The sequence below is a fragment of the Cyrtonyx montezumae genome, unplaced genomic scaffold, assembly GCF_038088225.1.
Source record: "Cyrtonyx montezumae isolate F1298 unplaced genomic scaffold, pur_monq_1.0 scaffold_3, whole genome shotgun sequence".
Lineage (NCBI taxonomy): Eukaryota > Metazoa > Chordata > Aves > Galliformes > Odontophoridae > Cyrtonyx > Cyrtonyx montezumae.
The window spans coordinates 122,258,822-122,278,526 of record NW_027072034.1 but is presented as its reverse complement, the minus strand read 5'-3'; the positions used below and the strand labels follow the sequence as shown (position 1 = coordinate 122,278,526).

General features: G+C 36.9%; 1 protein-coding gene across 1 annotated transcript in view; it reads left to right on the top strand.

Annotated features, from left to right (window-relative positions):
* Positions 1 to 19,705, top strand: part of PTPRQ (protein tyrosine phosphatase receptor type Q) — a 117,065-nt gene that overhangs the window by 94,458 nt on the left and 2,902 nt on the right. Inside the window, exons 54-61 of the mRNA XM_065743237.1 lie at positions 4,285 to 4,311; positions 4,974 to 5,055; positions 11,016 to 11,106; positions 12,454 to 12,530; positions 15,488 to 15,622; positions 15,727 to 15,852; positions 17,999 to 18,147; positions 19,047 to 19,182. Of these exons, the coding sequence (XP_065599309.1) occupies positions 4,285 to 4,311; positions 4,974 to 5,055; positions 11,016 to 11,106; positions 12,454 to 12,530; positions 15,488 to 15,622; positions 15,727 to 15,852; positions 17,999 to 18,147; positions 19,047 to 19,182 (823 nt within the window). The remainder of the gene's footprint in view (positions 1 to 4,284; positions 4,312 to 4,973; positions 5,056 to 11,015; positions 11,107 to 12,453; positions 12,531 to 15,487; positions 15,623 to 15,726; positions 15,853 to 17,998; positions 18,148 to 19,046; positions 19,183 to 19,705) is intronic.

Below are 19,705 nucleotides of genomic sequence, written 5' to 3'. Positions count from 1 at the left end.
AAAAATGCAGTGCAAATGTGGTATAAGAAATGTATTGTTTCTTTCCTCTGGTAGTTAAGGTCTGTATTTAAAGGAAGATTTTTTTCTGAAATGCATTTTTTAATCACATATACTAGAAAAGTTTTCTTACCATGTGATTGCAATCACAGCAGCGTATCTATGTAGCCAAATCCTCTATCAGTTTGAGGAGTGCCTTTGTGCCACTTTTCAGTCTGAATTACCTGAAGTTTGGATTTGTACAGTCTCAAACTCTACGGGGTTGTTGCAAACTATAATATTTCACACTTCATTATGTGATTTATGCACAGTAAGGCCTTTACAGTACAGTGCTTCAGCATTTCAGTCACATCAACCTTTATTTTAATGAGTCAGTTTCACATTTTGTGTTGTTGTTTGTTATTTCATTAAATCTTTTTTCTGCTCTTTCTTCCTTCCCCACACCAGTAAGGCCTAAAGCAAAGACTCTGCTCCTGGGCCATTTTGTAAGCTACAGGATGCAGCTCTTCAATTCTCAATTATTGTTTTTCAAACAGAAGCTCTGCTGGAGCTACAGTAGGCTCCTTGCCCAGGCCCTTTGTTGAGTACTGACAAATTGTGGAAATTTGAAGTGCAGGTATTAACTGTGAGCTCCCCAGGACAGTGCCATCATGCCAGCTTTTCAACCAGCAGTCTGAAAACTTACTGTTTTACATATAGTCATTAGGCAACAGGACATCCTTTATCTGCTCAAAACTTTTGAGTTTAATTAGAGATATTTTCAAGATTTAAAGAATGTTTCTCTGTGTGTAAGATTCTGCTCTGGTAATGTCAGTCAATGCCAAAAGAGAGATTTTAGTTATCTCTCTTAGGCTGTCTTTCACGTAGATAAATCCTTCCCAGTAGTGACGAGTTATTTCAAGAAGCTGGCAGAAGCAAACAATATGCACCAGGGAGTCTTACTGCAAAACCCAATGTCTGAACTGTTTTTTCTTCATGTTTTCAGACTTCCACAGTACACCTCTAAGGAATTTTTGTGCCTGTTGCATTCAGAGAAAAACCACATAAAAGTCAATCACAGTTTCAGTTCATGTATTCTTTATCATACTCATGATGTGTGGTTAAAGCAGTTTTGTGTCAGCATGATAAATTATTCTATCACATGCTGATGACTGCAGCATAACTTCCTCTAATTTCAGATGCACTTGGAATGGAACTGTGCACTATTGCATATGCATAAGCACATACTGGCTATGTTTAGGCAGCACCTAAGCTGTTTGAAATGCTTGCTGTGCTCATAGAAGTCAGCTTCAATTCATGACATCTTGTAAGTTTATAAGGGAAACACAGATGGACAGATTTATTTTTCAGGCTGGCTGGCTTGTTTGTAGGTTTTTTTAACTCTACTAAGTCACCTGATATCTAGTTTTAATTGTCCAGGTATATTTTATGCTCTGAAGAGGTGATTCAGAGTTTTTGTAGAAATCTTAGATGATAAAAGAGCAGTATCAGCTTTTTATGTACCTATTAATCATCCCTTTCAGGACTCATTTAAAGGAGATGCTTTGGACACTAAGTGTTTTGTAATTTCTCAACTAGTACAATATACATCATGTCAAATCATAAACTTATGGCTGACAATTCATTCACAGAATCAATACACTCCAACCTGTTTCATGAAAACATAGGTTGTCTCTTCAGACATCTTCTGATATTTATTTAGGTTATCTCAACCTATGGTGATATTGTGATAATCAGAAGAAAAAAAACCCATAAAAAATGTCATTGTCTGAAAATAACCAACAGTGGCTGATATACACCGTCTTTCAGCAAGTCTTTGTTAGCCAATTCACTGATCATCTCTAGCTTAAGAATGCCTTCAGGTAAACTATGTTCTATCTAGATCAGTGGAAAATGAGATCCACTTTATGAGCCCTAAGTGCTCACTTTGGATATTTGGGAAATGCATTTATCTCAATGATGGTAATGAGAATTAAATGAGACAGGAAATAATAGAAAAAAAATCCAACTCTTCTTTAAAGAACTTGTAGTCCATCTAGGCTGGATTAAACATTGACTCATTGACTCATTAAGCACACCATTTATATACTGGGTCCTCTCTTACTTCTTATATCTTGTCCGTAATTTTTACCAGGTCATTTTTCAAAATAGATACTTATCTCCTGTGAATGGATTCTGTCAACAAATTTTCAGGGCCCACCAGACCTGGCTAGAGACAAGTAACTCTTCCCTGTTCGAGGTGCTCACCTGGGAGAGAACTCTAACACCCCATGTTCACTGTAGTTTCTGCAGCAGGGGTAAAGCCATCGATATCCCTATTTCTTCAAATCTTTCCATGAGAAGTTAACCTTTCTGATGAATACTTCTGATGTGTGACAGCTTGTCAAGAAGTATTTATTAATTACAGACACTGTAACACTTGCAACTAAATACTTTTATAGAAAAGTATTGTGTATAAAATAATTTCCTGGTCTCACTTTTTTTGTATTTTATTGCATTCAGTAAGTGTCTGAATTCAAAGTAGCACTACTGCACACATTACATTCTCCAGATCAGAGTGTTTCTTCTTTCTCTGAGTGGAGGCAGCCATGGCTCCTGCCTTAACGTTTCCTTCAACGAATTTCCCTTCAGTAATCAGCTATCACTCATAAGATTCCTGAGCTTTGTATCCCAGGAGAACAAGGTTTATGACTGTGTGTCCTGGTACAATGGAAGAAATGACCATGTGTTCTATTTCCCGAGGCCTTTAACATTCAGGAAGGGTTAAGCTCAATATTGCTTTCAATTAACTTGCTAAAAATTAGTTCGTCTGTTGTTTCTAGGAAGTGTCACTGGTGCTTATGAGTTAAGCCTTTTGCCCACTTACTCATTTCTGTTGTTTTCCATTTGGACAAAGTTTTAATTCCCTGTGGATTTCAGATGATTGACCCAGAAAGAAAGCTGAGTCTGTGTGACAATATGGTCTTCAGTTACGAATGCCAACACAAATAAATGGCTTCTTTCTAGCTCTATCATAAGTAATCTGAGTGGGATTCAGATTTTTGATAGACTTCAAAAAAAAAATCCTACACATGAAACAATACACTGTTTTAAAAGAAAATCAGATTTAAGGCAATAAAGCATTCTTTATCTCAGACAATGTTTTTCTTCCCTGGTTTCAAAGTCAGACAAATGGGAATCCGGAATTGTCCAGCTGAAATAGCTTGATTCTGAATCATTCTCATCAAGACCTAGTGATTAGTGATCTATAGATTAAAGGTAGATGAGTATTTGTTCATTGATGACACTGTAAGATTATTACTACATATTTCATTCTCAAAAGACTTGAAAAAATATGTCTGTCTTCTTTAAATCTGTACTTGGGATACAAAGTTCATTCCTTCTGAAGATTCTTAACCAGTAAAGCCAATATCTTTGCTACAGTCTTATTTTCTGAGCTGCCAGGACACTGCAAAATGCATTTGCTACCAATGGAAGTGTGAGAATTCAGTTATCCTTAACAACCAAGTTTCACTTAAATATTCAAAGGCAAATGTCAAAGTGTATGTGCCTTACTTCTTTAAAATTATTTAGTGCTTCTTGAAATTAATGTATGACTACACCTATAATACTATCATCATCTATTAGGAATATTAAAACATGAAAAGGCAGTACCATAAGTAGCCCCATTTATTTCATTTTCTGTGCTTTTTTAATGCTTTACCTCTCTGTTTTGAATGAGTGTAAAGGAATGAAGTATTGAGTGACTGTGTTAATGGTGCTGCTTGTCTCTGTGTTCTTTGTTGCTGGATCCAGGTACCTTCAGCACTTAAGCACTGTATTCAGGTTGCTTATGTGCAGCACTGATGTAATTTTTATTATCTAATGACCAAACTACAGTGCAGTAAGCCACTATTTGCTCTCAGTTTGAGAGAAGGAATCAGATGACTCTTACCCTTATTCCCTGAAATGGTCCTCAGAAGAATGGCACTGAGCACATGGTGTAAAATGAAGTCTGCTGATGTATATGAAGTGGTATGCTGGAGGTATGGATTTCCCAGGCCCATATGGGCCCAGAATATTGTAAAATGATCTGAACAGATTGATAGAAACTGTAACTTCCATATTTGCCAATACTTGAGATAAAAACTAAGCAAGACATTCACCCAAGATATCTGACATGTTTGAATCCACAAGAGAAATAAAAAGGGTTCTTTACTTACTTGAATAGTTCATCTGAAACCTCTAAACATGCAAAATATTGGTTAACTCACACCTTGCCACATTTAACAAAAATCTCTGTTGCAGGTTACTTAGTTATAGAAAATCCGTCAAGTAAGTGGATTAAGTTTTTTTTATTTAGTAGTCATTGGTGAGTCTCAATGTGTGGTTCCTTCTTCTATGTTTATTAGGAAAAAAAAACCTCCAAGCTGCGTATAAATCATAAAAGCATGACTAATTGCATGGTAACTGGAGAAATGCTTTCTCTCTCTCTGGGGTGAAGCCTGCATGTCTGTGTTTTAGCTTGAGAAGTAATACAGGGATATTTAAACTCCTCAGGGTTTAAAAACCATGTCATTATGAGAATGAGGTCACTGCAATATTTTATATGTCTAAAACCTTGCAATGTATAAAATGTTTTCGGTGCGACAAAGAAGTATTATGTACTTTAGAATCCAGTGGTTACTTTACAAACTTCCATTAATGTCAAAACCTTGCCTTGGAATGCTATTACCTATAAAAAACAATCCTACCCAGCAATACTGTTAACATTTGAAACTGAAGTATTTGGTGAGGGGAAACAATAGAGGGGGAAAAAAATGCTTCTATGCTTCAAACCAAATCAGCGAGCTGTAAACAGTTTATCATTTTTTTTGTGTAAATATCAGTTGCTGCTGAACTGGAAAAACTTATTATAAAGCTGAAGTAAAGTAAGAATTAAAAGAATGATAAGGAAACCACCTGTAGGTCTCTAATTCTTCTGTCATTACTTTCAGGCCAATAAGCAAGAAATCCTTCCTGCAACATGTTGAAGAGCTTTGTACAAACAACAACCTAAAGTTTCAGGAAGAATTTTCGGTATGTTGCTAGCAGTTGTCACAACATCGCAAGACCTTCATTTGTTTCATGTGTCACATTTCATGTCCATTTTAAGCAGACGAGGCCTTGAAGTATTCTGGCCTTGATAATCAATACCCAATTATTAGTTTGATTGTTTAAAAGGTAATATTACCTTATTTTGGATTCTGCAGTCTGCACTGCAACCTAATCAGAATTACTCACCAAAGTGTCATCAATGAATGATCTTCAGATTGCAGTCTTTACAAGAACACAGTATTTATGTTTTTGCATGTGTAGTGATTCATATGTAGCTTAATTGAGAATGGTTTATGTATGCATGTTTCTACATACATACAGGTATCATAACTGCTTTAAAGAAATTCATTTTCCTGAATGATGATGACTGCCAAAACAGCCGGCATTGTTTTGTAAAATGGTCAGGGCTCAATTGTATTGCCATAGAATTCAAAAATGCTTTTTCTTTCATAGAGCAAACAGTTAAAATTTTGTGCACAGTAGTTTTGCTTTTCCTTCCTTTACAACTACTAGGTCATATGTGTCATAGTTTTGAGAATAGGCACCATGTAAACAGTCTCCCATCTTTTTGTCTCAGTACATGAACTCAAGAAAGTTTGCATTTCCTTCTGAAAAAAGCCTAGATTTCAAAAATATACATAACACATAATGTACATATATTTTCAAATGTAAACCTCCAGACTTTTCACCATTTTCATGAAGTAACATTTTTACGGCTATCAAATTTTTTTTCTCAACAATATCGTCTCTCCTTGTTATTTCAGAAACTTTATCATCATCAACATCATTTGTAATACAGACAGTCATTTGCACTCACAAAAATAATTTGTCAGTCTCTGGTAACTTTATTGTTTTGGATTTATAGATTTGCCATGCATTTCTTACCATTTGGATTAACAAAAAGCCAATCAACAAATGGCTTTTCTTCTTCCAGATTATAATATTTCAGTCTCTGAGGAAAAACCAACAAAAGTGTGAAAAGATTAATGGTATTTCCTACAGCTTTTTTTGTTATGCTCCTTGGGTAAAATTGGTCTGGATTTAATAATAAAAAGCACCATAAAATTCTCTGAGCAGTAAAGTAAGGAGAACTTTTTCTTCCAAGAGTGAAACTGTTATTTCAATTGAACAGGAGTGATTATAGTTACATTATGCATGACTGAACAGATGAAATATTTTACTAGCAATATTTTCACATATTCATCACTGGGAAGCTTCCAATATTCCTTTTTTTTAGGGGTGACCCGCATTGGGGTAAGCCTTACAGTATTGCAGTGCCCTAAGACTTAAAGTAGACAATTGTTTTATCAAATGGAATTGTAGGCAATCCATTTGAAATGTTGTCAAATACAAGTAGCTGAGGCCTTATATAACTGAACCATATAGTCAGCTTGTAATCATTTGCGTTTTATTTCTCTCTGAACTTCCACTTCAGTGTTTCAGAGTGTAGTGATGCCTTCCCAGATGGCTGGGTAAGGAGAACTGCAGCATCTGACTGTGGTCATATTTAAAGTATCTGCAACAACTATCTTATCAGATTGACAGTCAATCCACTTGAAATGACATCAGAAATGTCAGTGCAAAGAAGCAAACAGTGCACACAGCAAGCAAACAGATCCCATGGCTGTATTGTTTTCCATTCAAAGGCAAGGCTTTAGTTTGGCATAAGTGACTCAAGGCTCCTACAATGTGTGAAAGATAGCTGAGCTCAGGCTCTAAACCCATGGACCATTGTATCTGAAGCACATAGCCTGGTGCTGAGTTGCTTGGGATCTCTGGCTAGTTGTCTACTAGTAAATTCAAGCATCTGAGGAACTGGATGTGATCATATGATAATTTAATAAATTGTTAGTATATTCTCTGCCTTAAATTCAAACTCTTTCAAAAATCAGTCATCCTGGACAATTCCAAGGTGTGTTTTGGTAGGTAAAGTAGTCTAGAGATCGTTTCTAATAGGCAGTTGATAGACAACAAACATGTTTTAGTCTTTTTACTAGTGTAAAGTAGCTCTTTTCCTTTCACTTAGTCTTGGAATCCTGGGACATTCTTGGTCTCATCTAATTTATTGGACCTAGATGCTGTGCCTAGAAATCTCTGAGGTTCAATCTTGGATCACATATGAACATGGCCTATATGTAATGTGATGATTAGGAATCTGGAACCAACAATAGATCTAGATCCATGTCTTATCAGAAAAGGCAAGTTTAAAGAAATCATATGAAGCCACAGCAACTGGTGACCAGTGTTCAAACTGCCAGCTTTCCAGAGGATTCATGGATCTGAATATCTTTGGAAAATCACATTTTTCTAGTAACTGCCAAATTACTGAGACAGAAATTCTTCTGAAACTGTTTTATGACAAAGTCTCTTCACAAATGAAAACGTGAAACAATTTTTTAATATCACTACAATAGCACCATGAAAATTCTACGGTAAACAAAGTTCATATTAATTATTCAAAAGTTTTGAATAATTAATCCACATTGTAATATGGTTTCTGTGACAAACTGCTATCGCACCTGGGAATCCTAAAAGTCCTTCCTCAGTTCTGAAAAAAAATTATAGACCAGAATTCAAACTGATACAGAAATTAGGTATAAGGCTTTTAAGTATTTACTCAGATGTGGAAGCATCATTACAAAAGCAATATACTCTGGTTCTGCATTTCCTCTTTGCTACATAGTGCAGTACAGTAGTACTACTTCTGTACTAGTTACCTTGCAAGCTAAGGCTCAGGGGAGTGAGGCAGATGAAGCAAGTATTAGTTCACATGATGTGCACTTGGTATGGAATCCCACAGCCCTTAAAATACCTGCAAAATGCCATAGGCATATTATCTATTTTCCTCTTTTAATGCAAAACTCAAGGACAAAAATTCTATGAGAGTTTCAGCTTTCTGAATGAGGAATTTTGACAGCTCCATCCTTCAGAGTGTTTTTACTGTTCTTATCAAATCCTGATAGAAATTCACAGAAGTCACTCTGCTCTGAGAATAGGGATATTTCTCTTGGTTTAGTCACAGGACTGGGGATTTAGGTCTTAAGGGATTATTGAGTCTAAAAGCAGAGGCAGCTCAAAGATGGAAGAAATTTGCTTTGAGTGTGGCAGAGATTGATTGATTTAAGAGGTTGACAAGATTTTAAAGCAATGAATGCTTTAGAGCAATGAGAAATAGGTTTTTCTATATCATGTGAAAGACCTTCATTTAAATTTGTATTTATTTCAAGTCTGTTAACCATGCTGTTTAGTTATTTAACATAAGGATATAAATTTAGTGAAAACCATGCTCTGTAAGGAGATTTTAAGTACAATACTTTCCTTTACGGGCAAAATTTTAGACTGCTCAGCTCTGGTGAGGGCAAATGAGGAACACGGAGCTCCTGTAACGAGTGCGGTGAACTACTAAAATGATGGGAGGAGTGAATCTTCACTCATATGAGGAAGAGCGGAGGGAGCTGGGCCTGTTCAACTTCATGATGAGAAGGCTCAGGGGCATCTGGTTGATGTGGGGAAGATGTCAAGAGGACAGGGCCAGGCTCATCTCAGTGTTGCCTAGTGCCAGGAGAGGAGGCAACAGGCACAAACTGAAGCACAGGAAGTCCCATCTGAACATGAGGAAAGACTTTACTAAGCACTGAAACAGGTTGCTAGAAGTCTCCTTCCATGGAGATACTAAAAAGCTATCTGGACTCAATCCTGTGTAACATGCTGTAGGGAACACTGTCAGAACAGGGAGTTTGGACTAGATGATCTCCAGAAGTTCTTTCCAATCTCAACCATTCTGTGATTCTGTGAAAACACAGAGAGACTTTGAAGGAAATGTTTGGGATTTAGTCCCTTGTAAAGGGAAATGAGCATCTAGCTGCTCTCTGCAATTCTTCCCCTAATTCTTTTGCCATGGAAATGCGTTAGGAAATTAAATCAGGTCTCTTGTCTGAAAGCACTTTGCTTTCATCATAGAACTTACCCTCTGTGTTTAGAAGGACATGCAGTTATATCATTGAGGATATAAGTATATATCCTCAATAGAAGTGGAATAGTCCCCATGCTTGAGGGCATTTTTTTTTTCAACTAGTGAAAGAAACAGGTTTCTCATGGGATAATAGTGCTCATAACACAGGGTTTTGAGCTCACTTTTATGTTAGGCATTATTCATTGCAAGAAATAAGATACTTCTTAAGAAAGAATTTTATTAATCATTTATTTGGTTCATTAAGTCTATTTCTAAATTATTCGATTTTGATTATGCTTATATTAACTTATTCTTAATACCTGAAGACATTGAATAATACTGAAAAATATTCAAATTAGCAATGAAAGAAAAAATCATGAAATAAAAAAAGGAATCTGCTTCTTCCATTTTTCATTATTTATCTATATATTTGCCAAGAGTTCACCATTAAATTTTGTTTATGAAATACAAAGCATCCCAAGTACTTGGTGAAAGAGCACTTCAAAATAATCATCAAAGAATCTTGTTATTTGTCCCACTAGAGAACACGTGAGCAGTATTTTGTAGACATTCAAACAATAGACAAATCTCATCTGTATCTTAGCAAAGGCACTGAAATAGACTTGCATATAACATTTGTCAAACAAAAGGAAAATCTTTCAAAATCAATGTAGGTAATTTAGAAATACATACTAAATAGTCTAGATTCTGACTATTCTAGGTGTTCCCTATTCCCTCATCATCACTGTGAGATCATCACGATAATATACAAAGCTCCAAAAGAAATGCTTCCTATTTTATTTTGTTGTCCCATGATGTCAGAGGCAGATGTTGGTGGTGTAACAGTAGAGGTTGAGCCTTCCCAGCAATATTCCATTATATTTTGTCGGAGTGTGACAGAGCAGCAGAGGAGCAGCCTGACATGGAACTGCATATGAAGCAGAGGGGTGTCATTGATTTACTCCATATGAAAAAAATGGCACCCATTGACATTCACTGACACTTGCTGAACGTTTTTGGAGATCAAACAGTGGATTGTGAGCACAGCGAGGTGGTGGGTGGTGCCTTTCAGCAGTGACAACAGCGACAGTGGGACACTTCCGCTGGTGCAGATTTTTACAAGCGTGGCATGCAGGCTCTTGTTCACTGCTGTGGAAAATGTAGAGATAAGAGTGGTGAATATGTTCAGAAACAGTATTTTGTAGCTGAGGATTTTCTGTATCAAATAGTCGTGTGCTCTCTGAAGTTTCAATGGAAATAAGTAGGAGGCATTACTTTTGGAGCAACCTATATATTTCTGTATTAACAAGTCATGAAATTGCCCCTCCTCTCTTTTATTCAGCTTTGGAAATTGGATCTATTCATGTAAAGAAACACCCCCATCAAATAAGTTCCTCAGTGTGAATGACTTACTCCTCTATGCCCTTCAGTAACAGAACTAATGGCCACTTATGAAACTGTGATGCAACCAAAAATAACTCTTCCCACCTTTTTCACAATCAGGCCTGTGCATAATAACTAATTGCCAGTTGTCTAAACTTAATTAAATCCTCATCAGTTCTCATGCTGTGGCAAAAGCTCTCCCAGGCTACAGGAGACAGGTAGAGACATTATTCAAAAATAAGACCAAGTCAGTAAGGCACGGTTACCACATACGTGACTTCATGAAGAGACAGAAAAAGAAGCACAAAAGGTGATCAACTGACTTTATCCAGACTTGTTAAGGTGAATGTTCACGAACTCTCTTGCTGTTCAACTTGACAGCATTTCTTGCAGTGCTTCATCTATCGTGGCTCACATAACTAGTACTGACAGTGAAGTGAGATGCTCTGTAACATTTCCAGCTGCTCAGAAATGCAATGTTACAGAACTAAAGAATTCTCCCTCTTACTGGAGTGGCTGTTTCAGGAGAAACTACTATTAATCTATTTTTTATATTTACTTCAGGCAAAAGTCAAAGGTGCATTAACAAGCATTTCTTCCTTTATAGGAACTTCCTAAGTTTCTTGAAGACCTTGCTTCAACTGATGCTGATCTGCCTTGGAACAGGTCTAAGAATCGTTTCCCAAACATTAAGCCGTGTATGTGTGTTTGCTAAATAACTCCTCTGTTTTGTTTTCTGCCTTTGATAGTGCAGCAGATATTTTGAACGCAACTGTGTCTTTGGCCATATAATCATATCTACATTATGAAATAATTTTGTCAAGTTGGTCTTTCCACTGTATTTTTTTTTAAGACAGGTTTATTTGCAAGTAGCTTTCAACTTGCTCTCACAAGCTTTAATATGCAGGTGCAAGAAACTGTAGCCTCGGTAGTTTCTTAGCTTTGTAATTCAACCCATGTAGCAAACTCTTTAACATTCTTCCTGTTTTTTCCCTTTAGTGAGAAGTTATTTTTTTAAACATGTAAAATCCATGTGTTTGTACATTCAGCTACCATAGGAGCCTGGGTTTGCTTTCTTGTGGATATGTGTAAATGTGCTGCAAGGGTTTGGTAGAAGATCAGAGTGACTGTAGGATAACTTATAAGCCAAGGCTAGATATTATCACAAGAAACAGGAGTCTGTCTCTCTGTACTCAACACTGCTTCATTTTTCAGTTAATAAGACAAGAAATGTCATTATTATTTTAAGCATTAGCTGTGATGTGAGATGGGGAGCATGGCATTCCTTGGTTAATAATGCTATATTCTGTGCTATTAACTTTTCACAACAGCTGTTACTCCTATCTACTGCCTTGTTCAAGATGTGTTCTAAATTGCAGTCACGGAAGACTGATATTCATGACACAATAAAATACAGACTGATGATTTTCCTAACTTTATAAACTTTGTATTCTAATTTTCTAATAAGATGTGGACCAAACTTCAAAATTTGGAATGTTTCAACAGTTACTTATTCACGTATGGCATTTTCCTGTATTTCATCATTTCTGAATACACACTGTGAGTCCAAATCAGAAACTTTCAATCACTTGTTATTTAGTCTTCATTGAAACAAACTTCTCTGTAATTGATGAGCTTGCTTTATGTAAAGTAAGATTTGGCCAGGGTCTGCTTAAAACTTTTGCATGACAGAAAGACTGGCAGCTCCCTGATTCTTCTGTCTGACTCATATGGAGGGTGCCTGTGCCAGAATAGCATGGCTTAAAGAACATGGGCTACTTGAAGGTAGAGGATCCTCCCATACACACATCATATTTTAGGTTTTGAATAAAAATATATATGTATATTAAAATTTGTCTGGGACCAGGATGACTATACAGTAATGGAAATTGTTTACATTGCCTTTATTACAAGTGTTTTACTGTGTCAAGTACTGTTATGTTAATATTGTTTTTTAATTCATTAGAAATCTGTGGACATTTGTTACCTAAATCAGTGTTCTCTTAACTAAACTTTTAGTTAACTAGCCTTTATTTCCATCATAGATAATAACAACAGAGTAAAGCTGATGCCTGATGCTGGTATTCCTGGATCTGACTACATTAATGCCAGCTATGTATCTGTAAGTAGAAAGTGTCTCACATTTTCACTATATTATTTTCTCACGAAAGAGTCAAAAAATGACTCGCAAAAAGAACACTATTCCAAGCATTCTTTCATTCACTACAGCTGCTGTTTGTGTGATGTTGTACAAGTGACTCCTGTGGCACTGAACCTGAGTAGTTAACATATATTTCTCTAATACAACTTTCTTCCTATACCTCACATTTTCTGGTTCTGTTCTCAGTAAATTATCCATGCTTTTCTATCTCCAGTCTTGCCTAACTCATTTTATTCCCTTCAAGCTCAAAGTATAACTCATGATTGTGCATTTATTCTGTTGTAGCACTGAATGGTGGTTTCAAGTGAGGTCAAGACTTGATTTGCACTAAGTGCTACTCAAACATGTAGTGAGACATGCAGATGGTAGTCTAAACAAATGACACATCAGCAAGCAGAAATACTTATTTCCAGGTGACTAAGAGACATTCACAGGGAATCAGCAAGAGAGCTGTGAATGGATGTCTTATCTCAACAGCATCCCCCTTTCACATTAGCAAAAGTACAGAATTTCCTGATCTGACAAATAGCAGAAAGAAAGATCCATGACACCTTGTTACTTGGGTGCTTGGCTGTGAAACACAAGACCACTGAGGAGAACAGATGGAGCCTGGCCTAGTCTTTACCTTTCTTGTCATAAACATGTCACAGAATAGGCAAGGAACTCAAACAGCAGCTTCCAAAAAACTGTAGCAGGAGCCAGCTGCAGAAAGTATACCCTGCTGAGATTTTGTGTCTTTACTGCATATAAGCATCTCACTTGACATCCGTGTTCATCAGTAAATAGACCCGTTTTGCAGGGCTAAAAGCTTTACCCTTTGTATGCTCTCACTGTAGATATTTGTGGATTTGTAGATACATAAATGCACATAGGTGTAAATATACGTGTGTATTTGCCTACCTCTTTATCTAGGTGTAGATGTATAAAGAGAGGGAATGAGAGATTGTGTATATAGTTTTAACAAATGGGAAACTTGATGCAATTAATTTTTACTTTTAAACAATAAATAATCTGTAACTGAATTTTTCATACCTGAACTGCAGTTCCCCAGCTCACTTTTAAACTAGGGAGGATTAACATAGTTTTCCCACTGCCACCTGTTCTGTATATTACAGATGGAATAAATAAGAAGCAGCTGTGAATTATAGGGCTATAATTCCAGTGAGGAGCTTCGAAGGTGCTATAAACCACTGTGTCAGGTTTTTTTGGGGCAATAAACTGGATCCTGTGATAACACAGATTGCTAGCTCTACATCATAAACTTATTGTTATAATTGCTACTACTGTTGTTGATGTTCTGTAGTAGATTTCTGCAGGGTGTGTTTGGAATGAGAAAACAGATCCATGAGAACCATGCTTGGCTCAGCATTTACATTGATTTTTTCAACTTCCTTTCCCCAAATTTGTCCTCAGTTTATCAAGAACTAAACAGCAGGAGCCAGCACTGAAAAATTAAAAAACAAAACAAAACAAAAACCCCCTTTAAAGACAATTTCTTGAAGATCTCTATCTGAGATCATTATTTTAAGTAAGCTCCAACTCCAATTTAGAACAGGCTGTCTGGAAGTCCAGGCCCAAAGAATTGTTGTTAATGGAGTTAAATCCAAATTGCAGCTGATCACAAGTAGTTCTCCCCAAGGCTTGGTACTGTTAATAATTTTGTTTAATATATTTACTGATAATATTGATGAGGAATTAAATGGACCCTCAGCAAATTTGCAGATGACACCATATTTGTTGAAACTGTTGATCTGTTTGAGAGTAGGAAGGCTGTGCAGAGGTATTGGGATACACACATCCAATTACGTGACAGTGAACAAATTTCAGTGCTAGGTGGTGCACTTGGGTCTTTTGAACCCCATTCAAAAGTATAGGCTTGAGAAAGAGTGGCTGGAAAGTTGCCCAGTATAAAAGGACCTGATCAACATCTGGATGAACATGAGGCAGTACTGTGGCCAGGAAGGCCAGTGGCATCCTGGCCTACATCAGAAATAGCATAGCCACCAGAACTAGGGAAGTAATTTTCTCTCTGTGCTTGGCACTGGTAGGAATGCACTTAGAGTACTCTGTTCAGTTTTGGGCCCCTCACTACAAGAAGAATATGGAGTTGCTCAGGTGTGTGCAGAGAAGAGCAGTGAAGCTGGTGAAAGGACTAGAAAACATGACGTACAAGGACCAGGTGAGAGAACTAAGGCTGTTTAGTCTGGGGAAGAGGAGGCTGGGGGGAGAGCTCATTGCTCTCTACAAATACCTGAAAGGAAGGTGCAGTGAAGGTGGATGTCTGTTCTCAGGTGATAAGTGATAGGGCATGAGGAAATGGCCTCAACGTTGCACTTGGGTTTAGCCTGTAGTATTAGGTGGATGGTTTAACTTAATGATTTCAATGGTCTTTTCCAATCTAAATGATTTTAAAAGTTCTATTCTATGATTTTTGAGGATCACTGGAAGGACAAGGTCATCAGAGTTGCTTGTAGCTTGCACTAGCTCTCACACTGCTTATCAGATGTTTCTCTGGCTCTGCTTCTCCTTAGCACTACTTTAATTATACTTTGCTGGCCTTCTCCTGATAAATTTCTTTGTGAGTGGATCTGCAGTAAAACTAATATTATGACTGAGATAGTTATGAATGAGAACTCTTGACCTGATGTCCCTTCAATTCCTCTGCTAAAAGAATTTATACTAGGATTGAATTTCCCAAAGTTTATTAGGACATTGGTTTATACCTGATCTACACAGTGGAAAAAATGCTTTACATCCTTAGGTTTCCATGGCCATCTGCCAGACCTACATAAATTAGTTTAGTACATCTGATAAGGTTCTAGCCTTAGGCATCAGAGCTACAGGTACAAGTCACATACAAACTCTTTTTTTTTTCTTTCTTGCCACTCATTATGTATTAAATATTTTCTTTCTCTTAGGGCTACTTATGTCCAAATGAATTTATTGCAACTCAGGGACCATTACCAGGAACAGTGGGTGATTTCTGGAGAATGGTGTGGGAGACTAGAGCAAAAACGCTAGTGATGCTTACACAATGTTTTGAAAAAGGACGAGTAAGTTACCAGTGTACAGCACTTTATATAACAGAAAATTCTGTACATAGTTTCTTTAAAATTTATGGCATAATGATTGTTAATTAGTAATCACCTCCCTGCAGATAAGGTGCCATCAGTACTGGCCAGAAGATAATAAACCAGTGACTGTGTTTGGGGATATAGTAATTACGAAATTGATGGAAGATATTCAAATAGACTGGACCATCAGAGATCTAAAAATTGAAAGGGTAAGTCACACCTGGAAGCTGATTGAATAAAATGCACCCAACAACTCGACATCAGATGAACTCCATCCTAACAATCAACTACCCCCACCATTCCTTTAATCTTTTAATGTGTATGTACTAAACATGTTGGTTTTTCTGAGCATTTTGTTTTCACTCTTATTTTTTTCTTCTGAGAATTTCCTCACAGTTTTATCACAGAGAACTCAGATATGAGGCCAACATGCTATGAAGGGCCTATTGAGGTTACTGAACCTCTGGTCTTGTGGGAGGTGCAATTTCTATTTGGACACCTCAGTTGTCTCTTCTAGAAAGGAGTAATCCTAACCATTCTGTTATCAGACAAATCCCTTTGAATGCATCCCTCTCAGATTAAAGGGCAGTATTCTCAACTGTAGCGCAGCTGTTTTGCATTGTACCACCAGCCATATTGGCCTCCACCCCCAGGAAATTCACCCAATATAAATGAGAATCATCAGTATTACTCCCACTCTTTGTGCTGGGAATGGAGGTGGCGGGATACAGCTTAGATGTTCATCGTTGTCATGATCCACAACTATAATTTCCACACTTTGGAAAAACCAGCACCCAGCATTAAGTCAGACCAGCAGGTGGACTTGAAAAGGAATCTGAACATAGTGATCCAAGATGAAGTCAGCCTTCTTTTGCAGAACACTGATGTGTCGTGCAGTCCCATCCAAAGACCCCAATTCTGCTATCCACATACAAAGACACATTACCATCCCATGGCTTGTGCAGATGGCAAAAGAAACACAGCAGTTAGAGGACTGTTTCAGTTGTCAGCCCCATAAGGTTATGCACAAAGTTCAAGACAACTGACTGCTTTAAAATGACTGAGAGAAAGCTTGTTTTTGTTTGTTTTTTTCCCCAGCTAAAATAAGACACGGGGTAAGCAAAATTAAAAAGGGACTATTTTGAGTAAATATGTATGCCAGCAAAATGCAAAGGCACGTATTTGCAAAGGTGAGTCTGAAAGAAAACAAGACAGTTCAAGCTGAACTGACAAAGTACTCTGCTTACAATAGCTGAAATATCCCCCACAAGAGCATACCATTAAATGTGCTGTATTTCCGTCCGTAAGATTGCACTTCACCTTCTGTCTAAATGGATGGACTCTTAATGTGCAGATAAAAGGCACATATACACCAAATAATTCACATTCATTGCTATGTTGCATTCAAAAACATTTCTATTTTGTTTTTATATTGATCAATTTTAATAATATAGCAAATTAGTTGCTACATATAATCATTCACATTTGTTCAGTGTTTCTAGCAATGTGAAAAGATCAAGTGGTTGGTTCAAAACAAAAAATGAGCTAGTTCATTACAAAAGAGTTGATTAAGCTGGGTCTCACTTCTGCAAGATACTGTGAGTGTTAAAAACTGAAAGAACTTCAAAAAATTTGGAGGAAGTAATGGAAGAAAACTCTGTTGAATACTCTCAAATTTTTAGACGCTGTCTGTGACTGAAGTGGTTCATGACTTGCAAACTTCTAGGAATGGAAAAGATATACTGTGGAACTATAGTTGCATTTTTTGTCTTGTATTATTTCCTTGATACCTGTTGGAAACACGATAGTGGGTTAGACAGGGTTTGGCCTGATCCAGTGCTTTTATTGTTATGTCCTTCGTGGTTAATTTAGATACCAGATCATAACCAGCTGTTTTTGTTGAGTTACTATTGCTGTTGCTCTGATTGAGAGGGCACCAAATACTTAGAAAATATATTTGTGTTTACCAGTGTATTATTTTTTTTGCCTTGACTAGGATAGTATAGTATTAGAATAGTTGCTTTCCCCTAAATAAATTTGTCAGCCCAGTTCAGTAAACTTATAGACAGGCTCTAGAAATGTCCAAATGTAAGCAAGAAATTATTTGACTTCAGTCATTGTATAGAGAGTGACTGCTGAAATCCTTAATACTTCTTGAAAGATGAATTTGATGCCATCTTTCTCAAAAACCTTGCTATAAGATTTGTGCACAAGAAATTACCCTTGATACAAGAACCATCTTTGAGTTAATATGGTATTCTGACTTCCTTAAGTGAAGTTGCTGAGAAGTTTACATGTAGGTTACTTCCTAACGTATTTATTTTGAACAAACCTGCCTTATTTTGTATTTTACAGCACGGAGACTTCATGATGGTGCGGCAGTGTAACTTTACCTCGTGGCCAGAACATGGAGTCCCTGAAACTACTGCACCAATTATCCACTTTGTAAAACTTATCCGTGCAAGTCGAGCACATGATAATACGCCAATGGTGGTTCACTGCAGGTAAGCATACTCATCAAATCATTAGTTAGTATCTTGTCATTTGGAGTGCATAGTAAAGTTCGGGGAAACCGAATGAAATCTGAGTACCTGAGCATAGCTCTAGTATGGACAGTAGTGAATTCTTCTCCAGTAGGACTCGTTATGCCTTAGTTGGAGGTAAAATACCCAAGTAAACCCCAACAGGGTTGCCACAAACCCTGTCTTTGTCCAGGGAGTTTATCATGAACTGGGGTTCTTTTCATTTGTCCTCAGTGTCCCACAGATGCCTTCCACAACAGATGGTAGAAATCTCTTTATTTTATTTGACATTGTTGTCCTTGACAGTTTGGCATTTTCCTCTATTGCAGGGGCCAGAGAGACTGTTGCAGGAAAGAGCTTATGTGCTGAGGTCACTTATATGCTTTGGGCCCTTTTGCAACAAATCCTATCCCCTTTTCTCAACACAGATACATGAAGAGGGTGTCATGGGCAAGATACTCTGCCCATGCTGCTGGTGATTATGAAGCAGCAACATGTTTTCTCATATCCAGAAAACTCATTAATTATATTCTGCTTTTAGATCTTGGAGATTCAGTACAGTTTTGCTATACATTACCTGTTTCCCCATATAATATACTCTGATTTAATAATTAGTTGTAGAAAAGGCTGGTAGTGATTTAAGGAAATCCCATTCATTCTCAAACCCTTAATAAAAACATTAGCTACTCGTGCGTGCTGTGTATTTACCCTCATTTTAAAATATTTTTCTTGTAAATGTTTTGCTAGATATTGCATTGGTTTTCCTCAAATAGAAAAAAGCATCACAGAATCCAGATGTGATTTCAAACAATCTTGTGATTTTGTAAAAAAAAAATAAATAATCTATTTTAAAACTCATTTTATCTTGTTTGTGTTTGCAGTGCTGGTGTTGGAAGAACAGGTGTTTATATTGCACTTGACCATTTAACACAACACATAAATGACCACGACTTTGTGGATATCTATGGCCTTGTAGCTGAGTTAAGAAGTGAAAGAATGTGCATGGTGCAGAATCTGGTAAGATGTTAATAGTGTATTCAAATTCCATTTTCCTGCTGTTAAAAATTAAGTCATTTGATCATCTGTTCTCCTAAAACTCTAGTCTAGAAAGCAAATACAGTTCAGATACCTCTTATATTTTCTATTAATTCCTGCTTCTATTTGGATTGCAAATACATGCTTTTGTATCTTTTGAACTATATTTTATCCAGCAAAGCCTTGCCTCGTGCATAAACGCTCAGATTTTAGAATCTAAATCATCATTTCTCAGACTCTCAGAAAGCTCAAGTTTTGAGTGAAGTTATGGGTGTTAAAGAAAGCATGGCTCTGCTACACTGCTTAATTTAGTACCTATCTGTAGCTTTTATAAACGTGTGTGTATGGATGTATATATATGTTCTATATATATGTAGCATAGTTTTCCAGACTTATAAATATGCATTTAGCTTTGCCTTCACTGGGGATCCTTTGTGTCTTTACAAATGGCTGCAAATAAAATAACATGTTTGGACAGGATTCAGCACAGACTTGACAGTTTGTA